A 17,443-nucleotide genomic window follows, 5' to 3' on the forward strand; every position below is an offset into this window, starting at 1 on the left:
GCAACTCTTGATCTCAGGGTCGTGAGTTTGAGCCCCACACTGGGGGTAGAGTTTACTTTAAAAAAAAAAAAAAGGTGGGGCACCTGAATGGTTCATTTAGTTAAGTGTTTGACTCTTGGTTTTGGCTCAGGTTATGAGCTCAGGGTCCTGGGATCGAGCCCCACTTGGAGGGCTGCATCTGGGTCCGCACTTAGCAGGGAGTCTGCTTGAGATTCTCTCCTTCTCCCTCTGCCCCTCTTCCCTGTTCCCACATGTGCACTTTCTCTCTCTAAAACAAATCTTGAAAAGAAATGATAGTGTGGGGAAAATGAAAAGTAGTAACAGCATTAGGAAACAACTGATGGGGATATGATTGTCCAGCTCCTCCTAATACATCCTTCCTTTGCTATACAGGTCACTCAGTCTGTCCCCACAGAGGTCTTATGAGTATTAAAATGGTAGGGTGCACAGATCCTCTTGCTCCACCTACAGTGGCCTTGGTTTCTCTTAGAATGTTTGAAGACTATTTCTTGCTTCTTCCATCCTCCGCAATGGCAGACTGGGTAGCAGAAAATGGCTTGTTAAGCTAGTTTGAGAAGAAATGGGCTTTCCCAAGTAAGAGAGTTTGCCTTTGCCCTATTCATTATGTACATTCTCTTCATCTGGAGGATGGTGGGGGGAGAGGAGGCTGGTCTTGGGTCTTTTAAAGTAAGACTTACTCTCCATGCCCAGTTATGACAGGTCCTAATGCACTGTCCTAATGGATACAGATACAGACATCATGTAAGGATTTTCATTCTAATTTCTCTTTTACCACATCCTAATTTGTTTCTCAGTCTAGAACATAAAGATTCAAACAGGCATACTTTAAGTAAGGCCACACAGGGAACCAAAAAAGCAGGTAAAAATTTATATTTTCCTAGTAGCAACAACTTAATAATTTGCACATGTATATTTGGGGAGGGGAAAAACCACGTGAAGAAACACTGGGTACTTTATAGACATAATTTTTATTAACATGGTATCCCTGAGAGGCAGATTAAGATGTAAACATTATTCTGCTTTACAGAAAGGGAGATGGAAACAGGTGGACTTACACACAAGACATCTGGAACCAGAATTCATATCTGCTGATACCCCAACCAGTGCTTTTTACACACAACTTTCCATAAATATACTAAAGACAGTAATCTCTCATATTAAAAAACACACATTTAAAAACACACTTACTAAACCATCTCAGATCCTGAGGCACTGCTTTAGACTAGTGTTTCTTCTATCTTCCTGTCTGCTTAGGCCACATAATTGAGACACGATCTCCTCCTAATAAATGTTAGGAGATTCTTTGTAGTAGGATCCCTCAACACAAGAACCCTAATCAACCTCTCATCTAACACAGCAAGCTATGAATTACAGAATATTCTATCTCCCCACTTCTCTTTGATATCTCATTCCAGCCACAGGACTGATTAAATGTGAGTATGAAACAGCTACTTATCCCATGCCTTGGGCATCTGTTCACATTCCTCCTTCCTCAGACCTGCCCACTGAAGTATCTTCTCAAGATATTAATTTCTGACCTTTGTCTCCCATAGGAGCTAGTCTCGTAAACTGCTCATTCTTCTTCCCCAGTACAAGCTGGCTCTTTCATCAATAAGTACAGCACAGTATCTGATTTATTATAGGTGGATGGGACCACCACCTCCTGATCTCCCTCTGGCACTCCATGTTCTAATGAAGGCAGTTCTCTGCCTTGTGCATAGCCTAGATCATACTATTCCTCAGATTTTGTGCTGCTCCAAGCTTTGTCTAACTTTCCTTACAGTCTGTCTTTTGCCCTCGGCTCCATCTGCATAAAACACCTTGCTCTCCAATTTTCCCATTTCTCACCCACTCAGCCCTCAGTTTTGTGATTAGTTTTGGAGAGTTCATCCCACCCTAATTTTCCTGGTAACTTTCCTTCCTTTGAACACTTGCTGTTTCATGAAGCCTTCCTGAATAAAGAGAAGAAAATACCTCCCAGATTTTTCTTATAGAAAACTATAATGCATTAGACCTTAACATTTATGCAGAATGTTACTACATTTCTAGATTTCTCTAAAACTGCTGCAGCTCTACATGTGCATTTATTATTTGTCCATGTCAGTGTCATCTGTTTTAGATTGTAAGAACAAGGACAGAGTCTGTTTACCTTGTGCTGTATAGGGCTCATCATACTACTATGAATAGATGGGCAATTAATTCAATACTATTTGATTATACAGATCAGAATTACACTTGTGTTTGAAGAACTTTTAAAAATAGATCTATGAGTATGTGCACATGCACGTGAGCGAGTATTGGCAACTCCAGTGACCAAAGATAATCTGTCCTCCTTGCCATTAGAGTAAAGAGTTGGCACAGAGTGGTCTGTTTCCTAATCCATGGGTATGTGGCAGTGGTTTCTGCTCAATGCAGGTTAGTATTGAGCGCCCATGGGGTGCTGTATAACACTAAACTAGGTGTTGGAGCGTGTGGAATGCAGACAATCCCCTATTGGCAGCTTTAACTGCCTTCTCTCATATCAACATATCCAGCTGGCTTGCTCTTTGCACTACTGGACCAGAAGGGACAGATGAAATTCAGATGAGACGGAACAGAAGGAAAAAAAATCAAACTAGATGCTCTAAATATATTATTCTATTCCAGATCTTCTAGGGCTTAGAAAAAATTAAGAAATCCAGGGTTCACACCTCAATATTTATATAAGGTTTACACTGTTTCCCCATATAGAACACCTAGGCTTTTGACAAGATGATTCATAGGTCAGAACCAAGATGGATATTAAACTCTCCTTTAAGGTAAATGAAGAGTGTACATGACAAATGTCATTCTGAGCACAGGCTTATGTGAACAGGAAATGCCACTTTTTTGCATTTCCATTATTGTATAAAGAGCTAGACCCACTCAGTTAGAAAAGTCTCACAACTTCTCCCTGAAATGCTGCTGTGATAGGTTTTTCCAGTTGAAATGCAGCTGAATAATAGGATAAATACATACATGGGATCTACTACTGCGTCCTCTCTATTAAGGGAACAACATAGGCACTGGGAGGTAAAGGTCGTATCTGTCATTTCCAATGAAGGCAAGGAGAGGGACTGAAATCTTCCTTTCATTCTTAAGATGACTACCTTAGGAATTCATAGATCCAAGAAAAACATGGGAACAGAGTGGGATAAATCTTAGAGTGTTTCCTAAGCTAGTTGGGCAGGGAATAGGAGACCATCACTATTAGACGCCTTTTTCAAACAATTTCAATGCATTTATCTTTTCTTTAAATTCTCAGGGGCTTACTTAGGTGCTGACTGTGACAGAAGTTTTTCTCGTGTATGGATCTCTCGGTGCTTATTAAGAGCGGAGCTTTTACTGAAGCACTTGCCACAGTCATGACACCCATAGGGTTTCTCTCCTGTGTGGGTCCTATGATGTGCACGTAAGTCAGAACTCTTACTGAAACTCTTTCCACAGTCAGGACACACATGGGGTCTCTCTCCTGTGTGTATCCTCCGATGTGCACTGAAATGAGAACTATTGTTGAAGCTTTTTCCACACTCTTCACATTGATAGGGCTTTTCTCCTGTGTGGGTTCTCTGATGAATTATAAGGCTTGAGCTCTGATTGAAGCGTTTTCCACACTCACCACATTGATACGGTTTTTCTCCTGTGTGGATTCTTCTGTGGGTGATGAAGTTTGAACTGTCACGGAAACTTTTCCCACAGTCAAGACACTTATAAGGTTTCTCTCCAGTGTGGATTCTCCGGTGTCTAATGAGGCGTGCACTCCGACTGAAGCTTTTCCCACAATCGGCACATTTATAGGGATTTTCCACTTGATGAGATATCTGATGCATGAGGTGGGAGTTGGGACCAAAGCTTTTGCTGTATCTGAGATATTTACAGGGTCTCTCTCCCAAGTAAGGTCTCTGATGATTTAGAACTTTACCTAAACTCCTCTCTGGGGGTGTTGGTTTTCCTCTTCTCTCCCCTGGGGTCTTTTCCCACTGTTGTCCTGATCTACATTCACTCTCACCACCTTTACCCTGAGTAAGATGCCGGGAAACTTTCCTTTCAGACCTTGCAAGTAATGTTCTATGTAGTTGTACTTCTTCAGAAATATCTCGTTTTAGATTCTCTTCATTATCAAATCCAGCCTCAAAACCTGATATAAGAATGGAATTTTAAAGGTTATCCATTTCCTCAATATTATGTGCTGGGGGTAAGGGAAGTATCACATTAGATGATTAAAGATAAAAATTAAGGAGCACTAGATCCCAAATGACTACTATCAATTAGAATTCCAATGTTTTTACTCCTCTACTTAGTAGCCTATCACGTGCTTCTCATCTGTTATAGGGGCTGATTAGTACATTCTTGTAACTCTTCCTGGATACCCATGATCTTCAGAAAACCTCTCAGAAGGAAAACCTACCAGATTTAAGGTAGGCCCAGGAAAACTCTGAGAAACTTCTATATCCAAAAAGAGCTATATGAGCCCCCCTCCTCTCAAATTCCAATATATGCTGAGAATAAAAACAGGGTAGGAAAATATTTGGTGTCTTTCAAAGAACAGAAGGCCTTCTGAGAGATAAATTTTAGAAAGTATCTCCCTAAAACATACTCTCTTCCATGGAAAAATAATCATTAAATGTTCCCAAAGCACTACTCCAATGCTCAAGCTAAGCTATTTCTTCTAAGAACCAAATACCAGGCTCCCCAGGCCCAGGCTATGTGAATTTGCAGATACTTGGCAAATTATCAGTTTGCAAATTGACTTTGAATTCGCAGAATTTTCAGATGTTTCAGACAAATTCTGGATCCCAAATTCCCTGGACTAAATCTGAGAACAAAGGAATACTGAGCGTCAGCCTATTTATGGCCCCCTAAAGACAGTGTTTCTATCCAGAAGCCCAGTCTTATAAGATGCCCCCATGAAATAGAGATTTGTTAGATTCAATGAAATCTCAGAACTTTAAATATGTGAGTATGTATTGTGAGCCTCCAAGGAGGGTAATTTAGCATTTCCTAAACCTAGAAGCCATTTTTTAGTGGAACATATTAATACCTCCATGGAACTGATGCTCCGTGGAACACCCTTGAAGAATGCGGATCTAAAGAACTTTTCAAAAAGAAAACTATTACTTATTAAATACTTACTATGTGCCTAAGCACTGTGCTAGATGCTTCACCACAGTACCTCATTTACATCAACCTCAATGAGGTACGTCTTAATATGTAAGCAAACTTACAGGGTTAAATAACTTGCTCTGAGTCACTCAGCTGGCTAATGGACAACGGAGTTCAGATTCAGATACATGTATGACTCCAAAATCAGAATTATTCTTCCCAAAAGCAGGGAAGCCATAGTGAAGTATTTCTTTTTCTTACACAACAGCTAATATTCAAAGGGCTCATTCCCTAAGAAATCTCAGACTTTTGTCCAGCTGTGGCTGAAGAAAGAGGTTATCAGGTTTTCATAAAGCATTCATACAACAGGTATACAAGTTGGAAGTAGAGGAAAAATTGTTTAACAAGAATGAACTTTTAAAATCACCTTCATCCCACTATGGGTATACAACATACTACTTGGGAGATGTTAACGTTCATACTCCCTGCTAGGTAAACTGCCTAACAGCTCAGATGTAGATGAGAGCAAATTTATAAAGTCTGCACCCATCAGACTGATGCTGTAGTATGAGAAGGCAAGTCAGGTGAATAATTTATATCCCCTCTGTGAGCTGCTTTAATAGAAAGGAAACATGGAGAAGAGAGAAGATGGTCACAAGAAGAATCCATGAGAGCTGGGTGTAGAGACCAGTCTCCTGGTCTTCAGATTGCTGATTTTTCTCCTAAATCCCACTGCCTCCCCTTTGCTACTTAAACCTCAAAAAGTAAAAGGATCTTACCACTGGGGCTCTGGAATAAGACTGGAGCACGGGTCATGACAACCCCCAGGGGTACCTCAGTATCCTCTTCATCATCTTCAGAATCTTCTTCTACAGTCTCTTCTGCCGCCTCAGCTTGCTTCTCAGCTTCGGTCTCACTGGTCTCCTGGATGGGGCAAGAGGCTGTCTCTTCTTCCCGGCTGTCACTGGGCGGGGCAACAACCCTGGCACTCACCAAAGCATCCATCTCTTCAAAGAAGGGACAGGTCTCTGGCGCTTGGCCATTCTTGACTTTCCTATAGCTGGTTTGTAGGCTTTTAAATTTGGTCCGACACTGCTCTGGTGTCCTTAAGAATCCATATTCCCATAACCGCTCAGCCACTGCTCCATACAACTGGCTGTTGCGGTGACAATTCCGGAGGGCTTCGTAGAACTGAGTCTCACTAAGAATTGCAAGGTAAGTCTTTGTTTCTTCATAGCCCCAGTGTACACCTGCCGCCAGAAGAGAAATTTCAGCACCACTCAATCCAGGGCTTTACAGCCTCAATTCCTCAGTCCTATCAAGTGCATGATGAAAAACCACCTAAGCTTGGGCTTCTAGGTGAAAAAGTAAAAATACTTAATGTTTCCAAAATCTATACAAACTCATTATAGAATGTTTTGCTTCTCTATATCCCATAGCAATTTCACAGGGACCTTGATTCCTATGTTCTCTTTAACCATTAAAAAAAAAAGAAGGCGGCTTTTCACCAGATCCCTGAAACAGTCATTACATACACTGAGTCAAGAGTACACAATGCATTTCCCCATTCTTCTAGTAGTTTCTCTGGAATTCTGATCCTAACTAGAAAATAACTGGTCAGGGGAATAAGACCCAATCAATCACTGTCATGAGTCATCCCTAACTTCTCTGATCACTCTTTTTCCACCAGCTCTACTTCCTTACGAATTAAGTTTTCTAAAGAACGACTCAAGCCTGCAAGGAACAGTCTCTTTCAGAATCACACTGTTGCCCAATCCCTATTATGGCCCTTCTTCTTTTGCCACAATCTCAAAAAAGCAAACCCAGTAATAGCAAAGACCTGAAGGGTACAAGATAAGGACCTGATAGTCATGCACCTTATCCTTAGGAGTGAAGGACTGGTGGAAGCCAGAAGGAGGAAGGAAGCAGAACAATATCTCCTGGCCTGAGCCTGTACTAGTGCTGCAGGTCTCCCGTGGGCAGTACTTCAATATGATTACAGACTCTTCTCCTTGAAAGTCCCCAAGGTCGAGGGAAAGGAGATTCAGAGTCTTCCTCCCACTTGCCAGCCAGCTGGAGATGATGCTGCTTCCATCATCCTCCACTCACTGCAGGTAAAGGAGTTGGGGAAAGAATCGGAAGACAGAGAAAAAGCAGTAGAAAAAGATGAACAGATAATGAAAATAACAGCAGCTAGCATATGTGCCATGTCTGTGGTTTACCTGCATTTATTCCAGTGACAAAAAAACAGAATGAAAGAAAAAACAGGTATTGAGAAAGGAAAAAGTAGAAGATAGGAAGACAAGAAGCCTAGAACAGAATTGGAAGTAACAACACACATATAATAAAAAAAAAAGGAAAAGATCACTGTTCACAGTGAAACTGCATCTTTAGAGATGTAGTCCTGCTGCCATGTCCCATTTTACAGGTGAGGAAACAGCTTTGAAATGGTCAGATGACTATCCACGGTCACCCAGGTGATTAGTGGTCAAGATTGGAAACAAAGCCCCGACTCAATATTTTGGTGTTCTTTCCGTAACAACATGATTATAAAAAATAAAATCAACAGTAATAATACTTAAAAACAGTTCCATGGGCAAATAGTATCTCAACAAAGTGCTAAACAAGATTTCTTACTTATTAGGTGTGTTGCAAATCTAGAGGAGTCTTAGAAAATGTTTCCCCAACTTTGGGCAGTCCTTCACTATGCTATGCTAAGTGAAAAGGAACACAAACGGACATTGAGATAAAAGATGAAGCACCAGTTTGTATAAGGTGCTCAATAAATACTTTCCTTAAACATAGTATAGTGCCAGGTTTTTCTCAGCAGTCAGTGATTTTATAATCAGGAAAAAAATATTTTAAAGAAATGGAAGGAATGGTATTCTTTTAAAGAGCTCTCTAGAATTTTCTGATTGTACTTCTTTAAAGTATCTAAAATGACTCCCTCCTTACTATTATCTAATTTTCCCACAAAAGAGAATGAAATACACATAGAACTGAGAAGTGCCTCTTTGTTCTCTATTTAAGTAACAAAGCTGACAGGCAACATTAAACTTCCTGACTGCACATGCAGTCTCATAACTACTCAAATCTAATCCCTGAACCCCAAAAAGAAATGCTTCTTACCACTTGGGCTTCGAAAAAGAACAGGTGCAGTTGAGTTGTCAGGGTCTTGGGGGGTGGCCTCCTGGCCCATTTCATCACTGTCAGACTCTTCAGCCATAGCTTCTTCTGCTTCCTCATGCTGCCAGCGCCCTTGCCCTGGTTCCTCAGTCTCGGCATCACTGCCTACCAGGCCAGAGTGAGAGGCTGCCTCTTCCAAGCCATTACTGGGCAATGCAATGACCTGGGCACTCATCAGGGCCTCCATCTCTTCAAAGAAGGGGCAGGTCTCAGGTGGGTGACCACTCTTGACTTTCCTATAGCTCTTCTGGAGACCTTTGAACTTGGTCCGACACTGTTCCAGGGTCCGAAGGAAGCCATACTCCCGGAGCCGCTCAGCCACAGCCCCATACACTTGGCTGTTTCGATGACAGTTTCGGAGAGCCTCATAAAACTCAGTCTGACTGAGAATTGCAAGGAGAGTTCTGGTCTCTTCGTAGCCCCAGTGCACACCTGCTACCTTCTCATCCTCAAAGCCCCAGTGATCCTGGTCCACCCAGCTTCTTCTCTCTCTCTTGGGTGATAACAGATCAGCATGCATTTGTCTATCTCCTGTGTTACTGCCTCTTGGGAGTTCCTTCTCCTTGGAGCCCAGATCAGGGATCCATGGCTCTCCTTGCTCCAACCTGGAGACCACACCGGATTTAGGAAATGGAAATCCTGCTTGCAGGGAAGCAAACAAAGGATATCATAATTTGGATTGATCATAAAAATACCTCTCAGTTCAGACCTGCCTTTTTTTGAATCCAAGAGGCTTATAAACAAAGTGTCTAAGGAAGTGTTTTCAGAAAGTTCAATGGGTTGGAGAAAGTGGGGAAAATACATAAAACCTCAAAAAAAAAAAAAGAATATTTTCCAGAGTAGGGTGACAAGAGAGGAAAAGGTTCTGTTTGTGTATTCAGAGCAAATACTTCTGTTCCATGTTGCTCCCTAGCCCTCCTCACCATTTAATAGGTCTTGGCACTGCTAGGAACAGTCTTATAGGAGGTCTTGATACTGTTGGGAACAGTTACCTCCTATCTCCTATAAGTTCTCCACTAGGAGCTAGAGAATTAAACTCAGAGTGATTTCAAGGGGTAAGAGAGTAGTGGGGGAAACTTCAACTCATCCATTTCCTTCACACTGTCACCAAGTTCTACAAGTTTTTTCCATAGTATGTCCTGCTCTGTTCCTTGTGCCACCATCCAAGTCTAGACCCCTTATCCTCTCACAGCCGGATAAATGTAGCAGTAACTGACCTACCTAACTCCAGGCTCTTGCTTCCTCAGCTTAAACACTATACTACTGAACCTTAACCCGAGTGCCTACCATGCACTGTTCATTCATATCAGACTCCTCTCTAGAACACAGCATACTATTATTCATCACTCTGTCCCTTTCCTTTAAGTCCCTCCTATTCAAATATAACCCATTCTATGAGAAGTTGTATTTGCCAAAGCCACCCTACGAAGTCTCCCCTACTGTCCTCCCTCATCTCTCACTCTGCCAAACCCCTATTGTACTCACACAAATTGAGTAACAGTCATTGTTTGGCACGGTTTCAGTACAATTTAGTTCAGCACATATTTGCTTCCAATCACACCCTAAGCTCTTTGAGAACAGGCACCTTTACTTATTGCAGAGTATTTTGCAAGGTGTTGGAATACATGGTAGGTGTTCAAAAACTGATTAATTCTGCAAGTCTCTGTTTGGGGTTGAGGAATTGCATCTGGATTACTAAACAGAGACCATTACAAATGGCTGAGAAGGCTAGCTTCTTGGATGATAAGATCAAAATTCAAAACAACCTCAACAAATTAAAGAAATTATCAAAAAACCCCAAACAAACATAATATGGAGTTCAATGGAGTACAAAGAAGAAAAACAAGTTCTACAAAATCAAGTACAACAATAAGCACTGGCACAAAGACAATGGGGAAAGCGGTAAGAGTCCTGGGAGTTACCAAGTAAACAATAATCACCAAATAATTAGTTGAGCTCTACTGAAAGAAAATGTAATGAAATTCTGAAGTAAAATTCCTACTCTGCCTCTACCTACCAGACCCTGGGATAATATAATTTAGTTCTCCACGATTAATATTTGGAAGACTTCATTTCCAAAGGAGAATAACAAAAACTTAGTAGGTCTAAAGAATGGAGCTTCTGGGGAAGAGCTTAAAGAAACAATACAGTTTAATTTGGAGAAGGAAAATGACTGAAAGGTGGCTGTGCCTTCATGTATACAAAAGAATTTTTATCTAGAAAATACCTAGTATCATCATTATCAAGAGGAAATAAAATAGTTCCAATTCTGATAAAAAGTAGGAAGCCATCCTCTGGCAGACTTGTCAAAAGAAGAAATACAAGAATACTACACCAGAGGGCTAAACTACATACCTTCAGGAGGTCTCCCAACAACTGCATACTCTACAATTTCAACTCATTTCCTGAAATCCCTTTCCCACTCACTATTCCCAACCCTACTTCCCAATTTAGAATGGCATCCTATCTTCCCATATGAATCTACTCCTCACCGCTCCTTTGAAAAGGTCTGAGCTTCTCCTTTGGGTTCATCTGCTCCTGTGGTCCCAGGTCTGGGCTCCTTGCCCTCTCTTTCTTGGTTACACCCCTGGGCTGGGGTTCCACTGACTCCTGCCGAACACTTAATAACTCTCGTGATGATTTCAGGGGTGTCATCTTCTCCAAGCGCACTTCCTGCCCCTTCACAGAGACTGTGACCTAGAAACAACCCCCATTAATTGTCACTGCAAGGTTATAATGAGGGGCATTCCCAGAGGAGATTATTTAATACCCCAAAAGAGTTCATCCTTTTGGGACTTGGCTAGGTTTGGCAGGGGAGGAGGTTTAACAGTGAACAAGGGTCTTTCTTATTCCATTAGCTTAGAGCAGCTGGAACTCCAGAAAGAAAAGCTCAAGAAAGTAAACCCACCTACAAGCTAAAAAATAATTCCCCTTTCTTCCCTCTTAAGTAAAAAACTATAAAACTATGAATAACTCATTATGACAGGATAGCAAAGGTACACCCAGGTAGCATCTCCAGATAAGCTCTATCTGAAAAAGTTACCTGTTCTGGGACCAGAAGTATAAGCATCACCAAAGGAGATTGTGCCTGTCTTTAAACCTGTATATACCTTGGCCCTTTATCCTTGCCCCTTCCCAGTCACACACTTCTGAATTCCCCCTCCCTTCTCACCGAACGTCCAGGTCTTCCAGGCTCTCTTTCTAAATCTTCCACCAGAGCCACTGCCTCCTCTCCACTTTCTGGACATTGCTCCTGTACCCAATTCTGGATCTCCCCAGGTAAGATGGTCAGGAACTGCTCTAGCACCAACAATTCTACAATCTGCTCCTTGGTGCGAACCTCCGGCCTTAGCCAACGACAGCAAAGTTCCCAGAGTTGGCTGAAAGCCTCCCGAGGCCCAGCTACCTCCTGGTAGTGAAATCTCCTGAAGCGCTGTCGGAACGTCTCAGAGTTAGTGCCATTCCCTCTCAGAGTGGGTTTGGCCATCATTCACAGCAGAAAGCAGCTCCCCTCCACTTAAGGGTTCGAGGGCTTACACCTATTTTCCCATGTCCTTGGAGAGTCACCTGCAGATGAGTCTCTCAACTGTAAGAAGAGTTTCCTCCTAGGGTAGAGAGAGATGGCACTATCAGAAGAAATACACTCATATGTCTAAAGTCTTGCCAAGAGCTGGCCTGACTTCCCATATACTCCACGTGGCCATCTGAGGTAGCACCAGCTTTAGGACAGCAAGCCAAAACAGCATGGAGAGACCTTTCAAAAGCTATCATTTCTGGGTGACTTCCAAGGAGCCCGGGGAGGCAGCAAAGAATAAAGTATTGTCTGCCCTTCTTCCACCTCCCCCCAAACCTGACCCCATTTAGCTCCCCTGACCAATGTTGCATAGTGAGTTCGAACCATATGGGAGACCTGGAGCTTGAGAGGCTCTAAAGGCAAGTCACCATCCTGCTGAAGGCAACAAAAAGCTTCTGTCCAGCGGGTCGCAGCCCATCTCCCCAAGTACCTCCGCAGTCGTTCCGGAGGCCCTTTACATCCTCCCCGCCCCCTCAGACTACACAACTACCAATTCCCACCCGGGACAAAAATCAAGTACTGAATACTGGATCTTTGTTTTCCCTCACAGCGTTAGTAACCGCTCAGCAACTATTCGGGAACTACTGACGGGAAACCTCGCGCATTGGGAGGATTGGTTTTGGTTCCCGAAGCGAGGGCCGGTGGGCGTGGGGAGTCACACTGAGTTGGTGGAGAGAGGGAGTCCGAGGGGGGCAGTAGTAATGGGTCTCCTGAGGACGAGTTCGGTTGCTGGCCAGGGGCTCCGGGTGCTGTGGGGTTCGCGGGAGCGGGACTCGGCTCAAGGAGCGGCGGGTGCGGGATTCCGGCCTCTTTGTCTTCCGTCCCTCTGGCCAGGTCACTCTCGGGGCCGTCGTGCGGTTCCTCCAGAGGCCTCCGACTGGGCTAAGGCGCCCTGAGAGCACCCTCCGGCCACCCCTGGGAGCGTCTCCTTCTCGGGGCTGCCCCTCAACCCACTCGCATCTCTGCCCCCGGGCCAGCCTCACCCTGTTAGGGTCGGGCCCCGGCCCCGGCTCTCCAGCCTCCCATTCCAGCTCTCAAACCGGAAGTCCTACCGGGCAACTCGGGCACTGAGAGCGCATGCGCAAGGGCAACTACGGAGACTCCTCCAGCAGAGCCTCGGCAGGAGCGACCGAGTGGGCCCAGCGGAGCCTGCCACACTTCCGGGACGTGGGGCGCCTATCCCGTAATATTTCCCCTCAGCTCTTCCAACAGCATTTGTCTTGCCACTTGGGATTCAGGACGAACCGCCTGTCCCAGGGGCCTGTGCGCTTGTCGAGAAGGCAGCATTCGCCTCCGCGGTCCCCTGGAGGGGCGTTGGAGGAGGGGGCGACGGATATAGGGACTCGCGGCCCGCTGTGGGAATGATCCACGAACTGCTCTTGGCTCTGAGCGGGTACCCAGGGTCCATTTTCACATGGAACAAGCGGAGTGGCCTCCAGGTACGGTCCAGCTCAGGGCGCGGGAACCCGGGAGCGCAGAATGGGCGGGCCTGCGCCAGTGTCCGGGGGAGGAGTCTGCGGGGTCGAAGGGCGGGGCTTGCAGGGGCTGAGGTGTTCGCGGGGCGAGTCCCTGGGCTGGTAACCCGGGAAGTGCCTGAGGGGCGTCGGCGCGCTATACCTCACCTCGAGAGGGCTGGGCCCGGGCCGGCAAACAGGAGGCGGACCCCGGAGGAGGGAGCACGCGCCGCGGCCTAAGGTTGAGGTGTCTAAGCGAGAGTTGCTGGGGAACTGGATGTAAAAGTGAAAAAGGCGCTTTCACCCATTTGCACGCTTGCACTGCTTTAAAGTGAGCTTTGAAAGCTAGTCCCAATACGTAGCGCTTAACGCACTATATGGGGTCGGCCAGTTTTGTTGACTGAAAAATGAAGGAGTGTTTCCCTCATTACTCCTTTCCCAGGAAATTTCTGCACTAGGAGAATTTGGAAGGCGATTTTCATGTAACCAGGAATGTATGAGGAGGAAGGGCTAGGTACTGTATGCATTATCTCTTTTAATCTTCACAATTACCTATCTCCATTTCACAGATTAACTCCCTGTATCTGGTAGCTAGTAATTAGTGAGCTTCGTCTTGAACCCCAGGTCCGCTTGGCTCCAGTATTTGAACCATTCTTTTCTACTTCTGCTTTCAGTAATATTATCCAATCCTCTCAATAACTTAGTAACCTAGGTATTGTTAGCCCCAGTTTACAAAAGAGCAAACTGGGCGCCTGGGTGGCTCAGTCGTTAAGCGTCTGCTTTCGGCTCAGGTCATGATCCCAGGGTCCTGGGATCGAGCCCCGCATCGGGCTTCCTGCTCAGCGGGAAGCCTGCTTCTCCCTCTCCCACTCCCCCTGCTTGTGTTCCTGCTCTCTCTATCTCTCTCTCTGTCAAATAAATAAATAAAATCTTTAAAAAAAAAAAAAAAGAAGAAGAAAAAGAAAAAACAAAAGAGCAAACTGAAGCTCAGAGAAATTTATGGTGACTAGTCCTGGTAATGGCAAGATTTGAATCTAGCTCTGTCTGATCACAAAGTCATGCCAATTCCAAACCAAGCAACAGATTCTTAATTATAGAGAACAAACTGATGGTTACCAGGGGAAAGGGGTTTGGGGGAATGGGTGAAATAGGTGATGGAGGTTAAGGAGTGCACTTACTGTGATGAGCACTGGGTGTTGTATGGAAGTGTTGAATCATTGTATTATACACCTGTGAAACTAGTGTTACACTATGTTAACTAACTGGAATTTAAGTGAAAACTTAAAAAAAAAAGTCATGCCTATTCTATAAGGATTGGCAGTATAGGCTGTGGAAGAGCAGAAAAATGACATTCTTATTATATAAAACCTATAAATCAGACTCCTCTCGTTATTTTCCCCTATAAAACTAGCACAATGGCAGGTATATAGGAAGAAAATGCGTAGGAAGTATTTGTGGAAGCTTGACTTCTTAAGGTCTCAGCTTTAAAGTCACCTCAGAAAAAATTTTCTCTGACCATCTGTTTAAGTATCCTCACCGTATGCCATTATTCTCTATCACAGCAGCTTGTTTATCTCCCTTATAGGACTTAGCACAGTTCATATTATTTATTTTTGCTAACTGTTAATAGTCTTTCTCCATCATAGTTTGCCCACAGGGGCAAAGACTATAGTGGTTTTCTTCATCAATGTAGCCAGCACAGTTTCTGCCATATAGTAGGTGTTCAGATATTTATGGAAGGAAAAAAGACTACTAAAAACAGAAAATATTGCATACTTTCTGCAGAGCAGTGTTTTTCACAATCAAATAAAGGGAAAATTGTTATGAATGCCTAATATTGATAAAAATCATTTTATTATAATATAGAATATATGTACACATTAACCTAAGTATAAACTCAAGCATATTGCTCTTAAAAAACTATAAAACCAAGTATTTGTTACAAAGTGAACAAAACTACCAAATGGATAAATTCAAAATAACATTAATGTATGGTTTCTCAACCTTGGCACTATTGACATTGTAGACTGGATGGATAATTCTTTGTTGTGCGGGTGTGTCCTGCTTGTGCCTTGTAGGATGTTTAGCAGCATCCATGGCCTCTACCCACTAGATGTCAGTAGTACCCTCTGAATTGTGGCAATCAAAAATATCTCCATTTACCAAATGGGGCAAAATCGCCTCTGATTGAGAACCGGTGATTTAATGTGACATATACTATTGTTTTGCTGAAACAATACTGAGTTTATTAATATTATTAATATTAATATATATTATATATATTAATATATAATATTAATATTAGTAATTAATATTAATATTGCTGAGTTTAATAATAGTATGACTGCTACAGATCTCGATTTTGACTTCAGTAAGTCTGTGGTAAAGAATGCCTGTTCATATAAGTAGGTTGTACCAAATGGTATCAATCAAGGTATTGTTTGCTGTTTCAGAATAACTAGACCTTGAACTTTTATAAAACTCTGCCAACAAAGCACTGCTCAAAATTCCAATTTTAGTGGGAATATCACTTGATAACTGGGTAGAGCTATCCTAATAATAAAAAATTGCTTTCATGTGGGGCGCCTGGGTGGCTCAGTTGGTTAAGCAACTGCCTTCGGCTCAGGTCATGATCCTGGAGTCCCTGGATCGAGTCCCGCATCGGGCTCCCTGCTCGGCAGGGAGTCTGCTTCTCCCTCTGACCCTCCCCCCTCTCATGTGCTCTCTCTCATTCTCTCTCTCTCAAATAAATAAATAAAATCTTTAAAAAAAAAAAAAAAAATTGCTTTCATGTATTGAGCACTTGCAATGTGCATGGCTTTACATGTGTTAACATTTAATCCCCACAATTACCATCTCCACTTTCTAGGTATGAAAACTGAGGCACAGAGAGGTATTATAATTTGTCTAAGATTTCATGCAAGTAAGAGGCAACTCAGGGATTCAGACCTGGCAATCTGACTCCAAATATGAGTTCTTTCTTTTTTTTTTTTTTCCAAAGGCACAGGCAAGGCTTTCCTGGGGCTACAGCTCCAGCTGAAGGGAGACACTGCACTAACAGAGTAATTAGGCTGGCCTCCCAAAGACACATTCTTAAGCACTGTGTCGTGTTACCTCTTAAGTTATTATACTTGAAGATATGGTTAGCATTGTGTCATTAAAATCTGCATTAAATGGAATTAAAGTCCTAAACATTGTGGATTCAGTAACAGAAAAATTCTTCTTTTCCTATTTATTACTGCATTTACTGTCACGTAAAGTTGGCATCCACAAAATACAGTACTTATGATATAAATATGTAATATGCTAAGTTCCTTGGGGATAGTAATTACATCTGATTTTGTTCACTATTTAATCTCGGGATATTAACACAGTGCCTGGGATAAGTAGGTGTTCATTAGAAGACGGTTGATCCTCCAAAGAAGATATACAGTGGCCAATAAGTAAATGAAAAGATTATCAATATGGCTGATTATTAGGGAAATGCAGATCAAAAGCACAATGAGATACCATTTTATACCCATTAGATCAAAAAAACAAAATGACAAGTGTAGGTGAGGTCGTGGAGACATTAGAACCCTTCTGCATTACTGGTGGGAACGGAAAATGGTGCAGCCCCTGTGGAAAACAATATGGTGACTCCTCAAAAAAATTAAACATAGAACTACCAAATGATCCACAATTTCACTTCTAGGTATACACCCAAAAAAAGTTAAAGAAGAGACATGAACAGATATTTGTATACCCATGTTCATAGCAGTATTATTTGCTATAGCCAAAAGGTAAAAGTAATTCAGGCGTCCCTTGCAAATGAATTGAATAAACAAAATGCTGCACAAACATACAATGGAATATTTTTCAGTCTTAAAAAGGAAGAAAATTCAAATGATACATGCTACAACATGGATTAACCTTGGAGACACTATACTAAGTGAAAAAGCCAGTCATCAAAAGACAAATATTGTGGGCGCCTGGGTGGCTCAGTTCGTTAAGTGACTGCCTTCGGCTCAGGTCATGATCCTGGAGTCCCTGGATCGAGTCCCACATCGGGCTCCCTGCTCGGCAGGGAGTCTGCTTCTCCCTCTGA

The 17,443-nt window shown here is 43.0% G+C and overlaps 2 protein-coding genes across 4 annotated transcripts in view; one reads left to right on the forward strand and one right to left on the reverse strand.

Annotated features, from left to right (window-relative positions):
• Positions 1 to 12,888, reverse strand: part of ZSCAN29 (zinc finger and SCAN domain containing 29) — an 83,378-nt gene extending 70,490 nt beyond the window's left edge. Inside the window, exons 1-5 of the mRNA XM_032417555.1 lie at positions 12,451 to 12,888; positions 11,501 to 11,933; positions 10,821 to 11,025; positions 8,272 to 8,967; positions 5,922 to 6,392 (exon numbers count right to left, since the gene is read on the reverse strand). Coding sequence (XP_032273446.1) covers positions 5,922 to 6,392; positions 8,272 to 8,967; positions 10,821 to 11,025; positions 11,501 to 11,818 — 1,690 coding nt within the window. The 5' untranslated portion in view covers positions 11,819 to 11,933; positions 12,451 to 12,888. The remainder of the gene's footprint in view (positions 1 to 5,921; positions 6,393 to 8,271; positions 8,968 to 10,820; positions 11,026 to 11,500; positions 11,934 to 12,450) is intronic.
• A 113-nt stretch (positions 12,889 to 13,001) lies between these two features.
• Positions 13,002 to 17,443, forward strand: part of TUBGCP4 (tubulin gamma complex associated protein 4) — a 36,231-nt gene continuing 31,789 nt past the window's right edge. For all 3 annotated transcript variants that reach the window (XR_004301011.1, XM_032417268.1, XM_032417270.1), the window contains exon 1: positions 13,002 to 13,341. Coding sequence is in view for 2 of the 3 variants with exons in the window: in XM_032417268.1 (XP_032273159.1) it covers positions 13,264 to 13,341 (78 nt within the window). In the remaining variant the exon portion in view is untranslated. The remainder of the gene's footprint in view (positions 13,342 to 17,443) is intronic.

This window comes from Phoca vitulina, unplaced genomic scaffold, assembly GCF_004348235.1.
Source record: "Phoca vitulina isolate PV1807 unplaced genomic scaffold, GSC_HSeal_1.0 scaffold20, whole genome shotgun sequence".
NCBI lineage: Eukaryota > Metazoa > Chordata > Mammalia > Carnivora > Phocidae > Phoca > Phoca vitulina.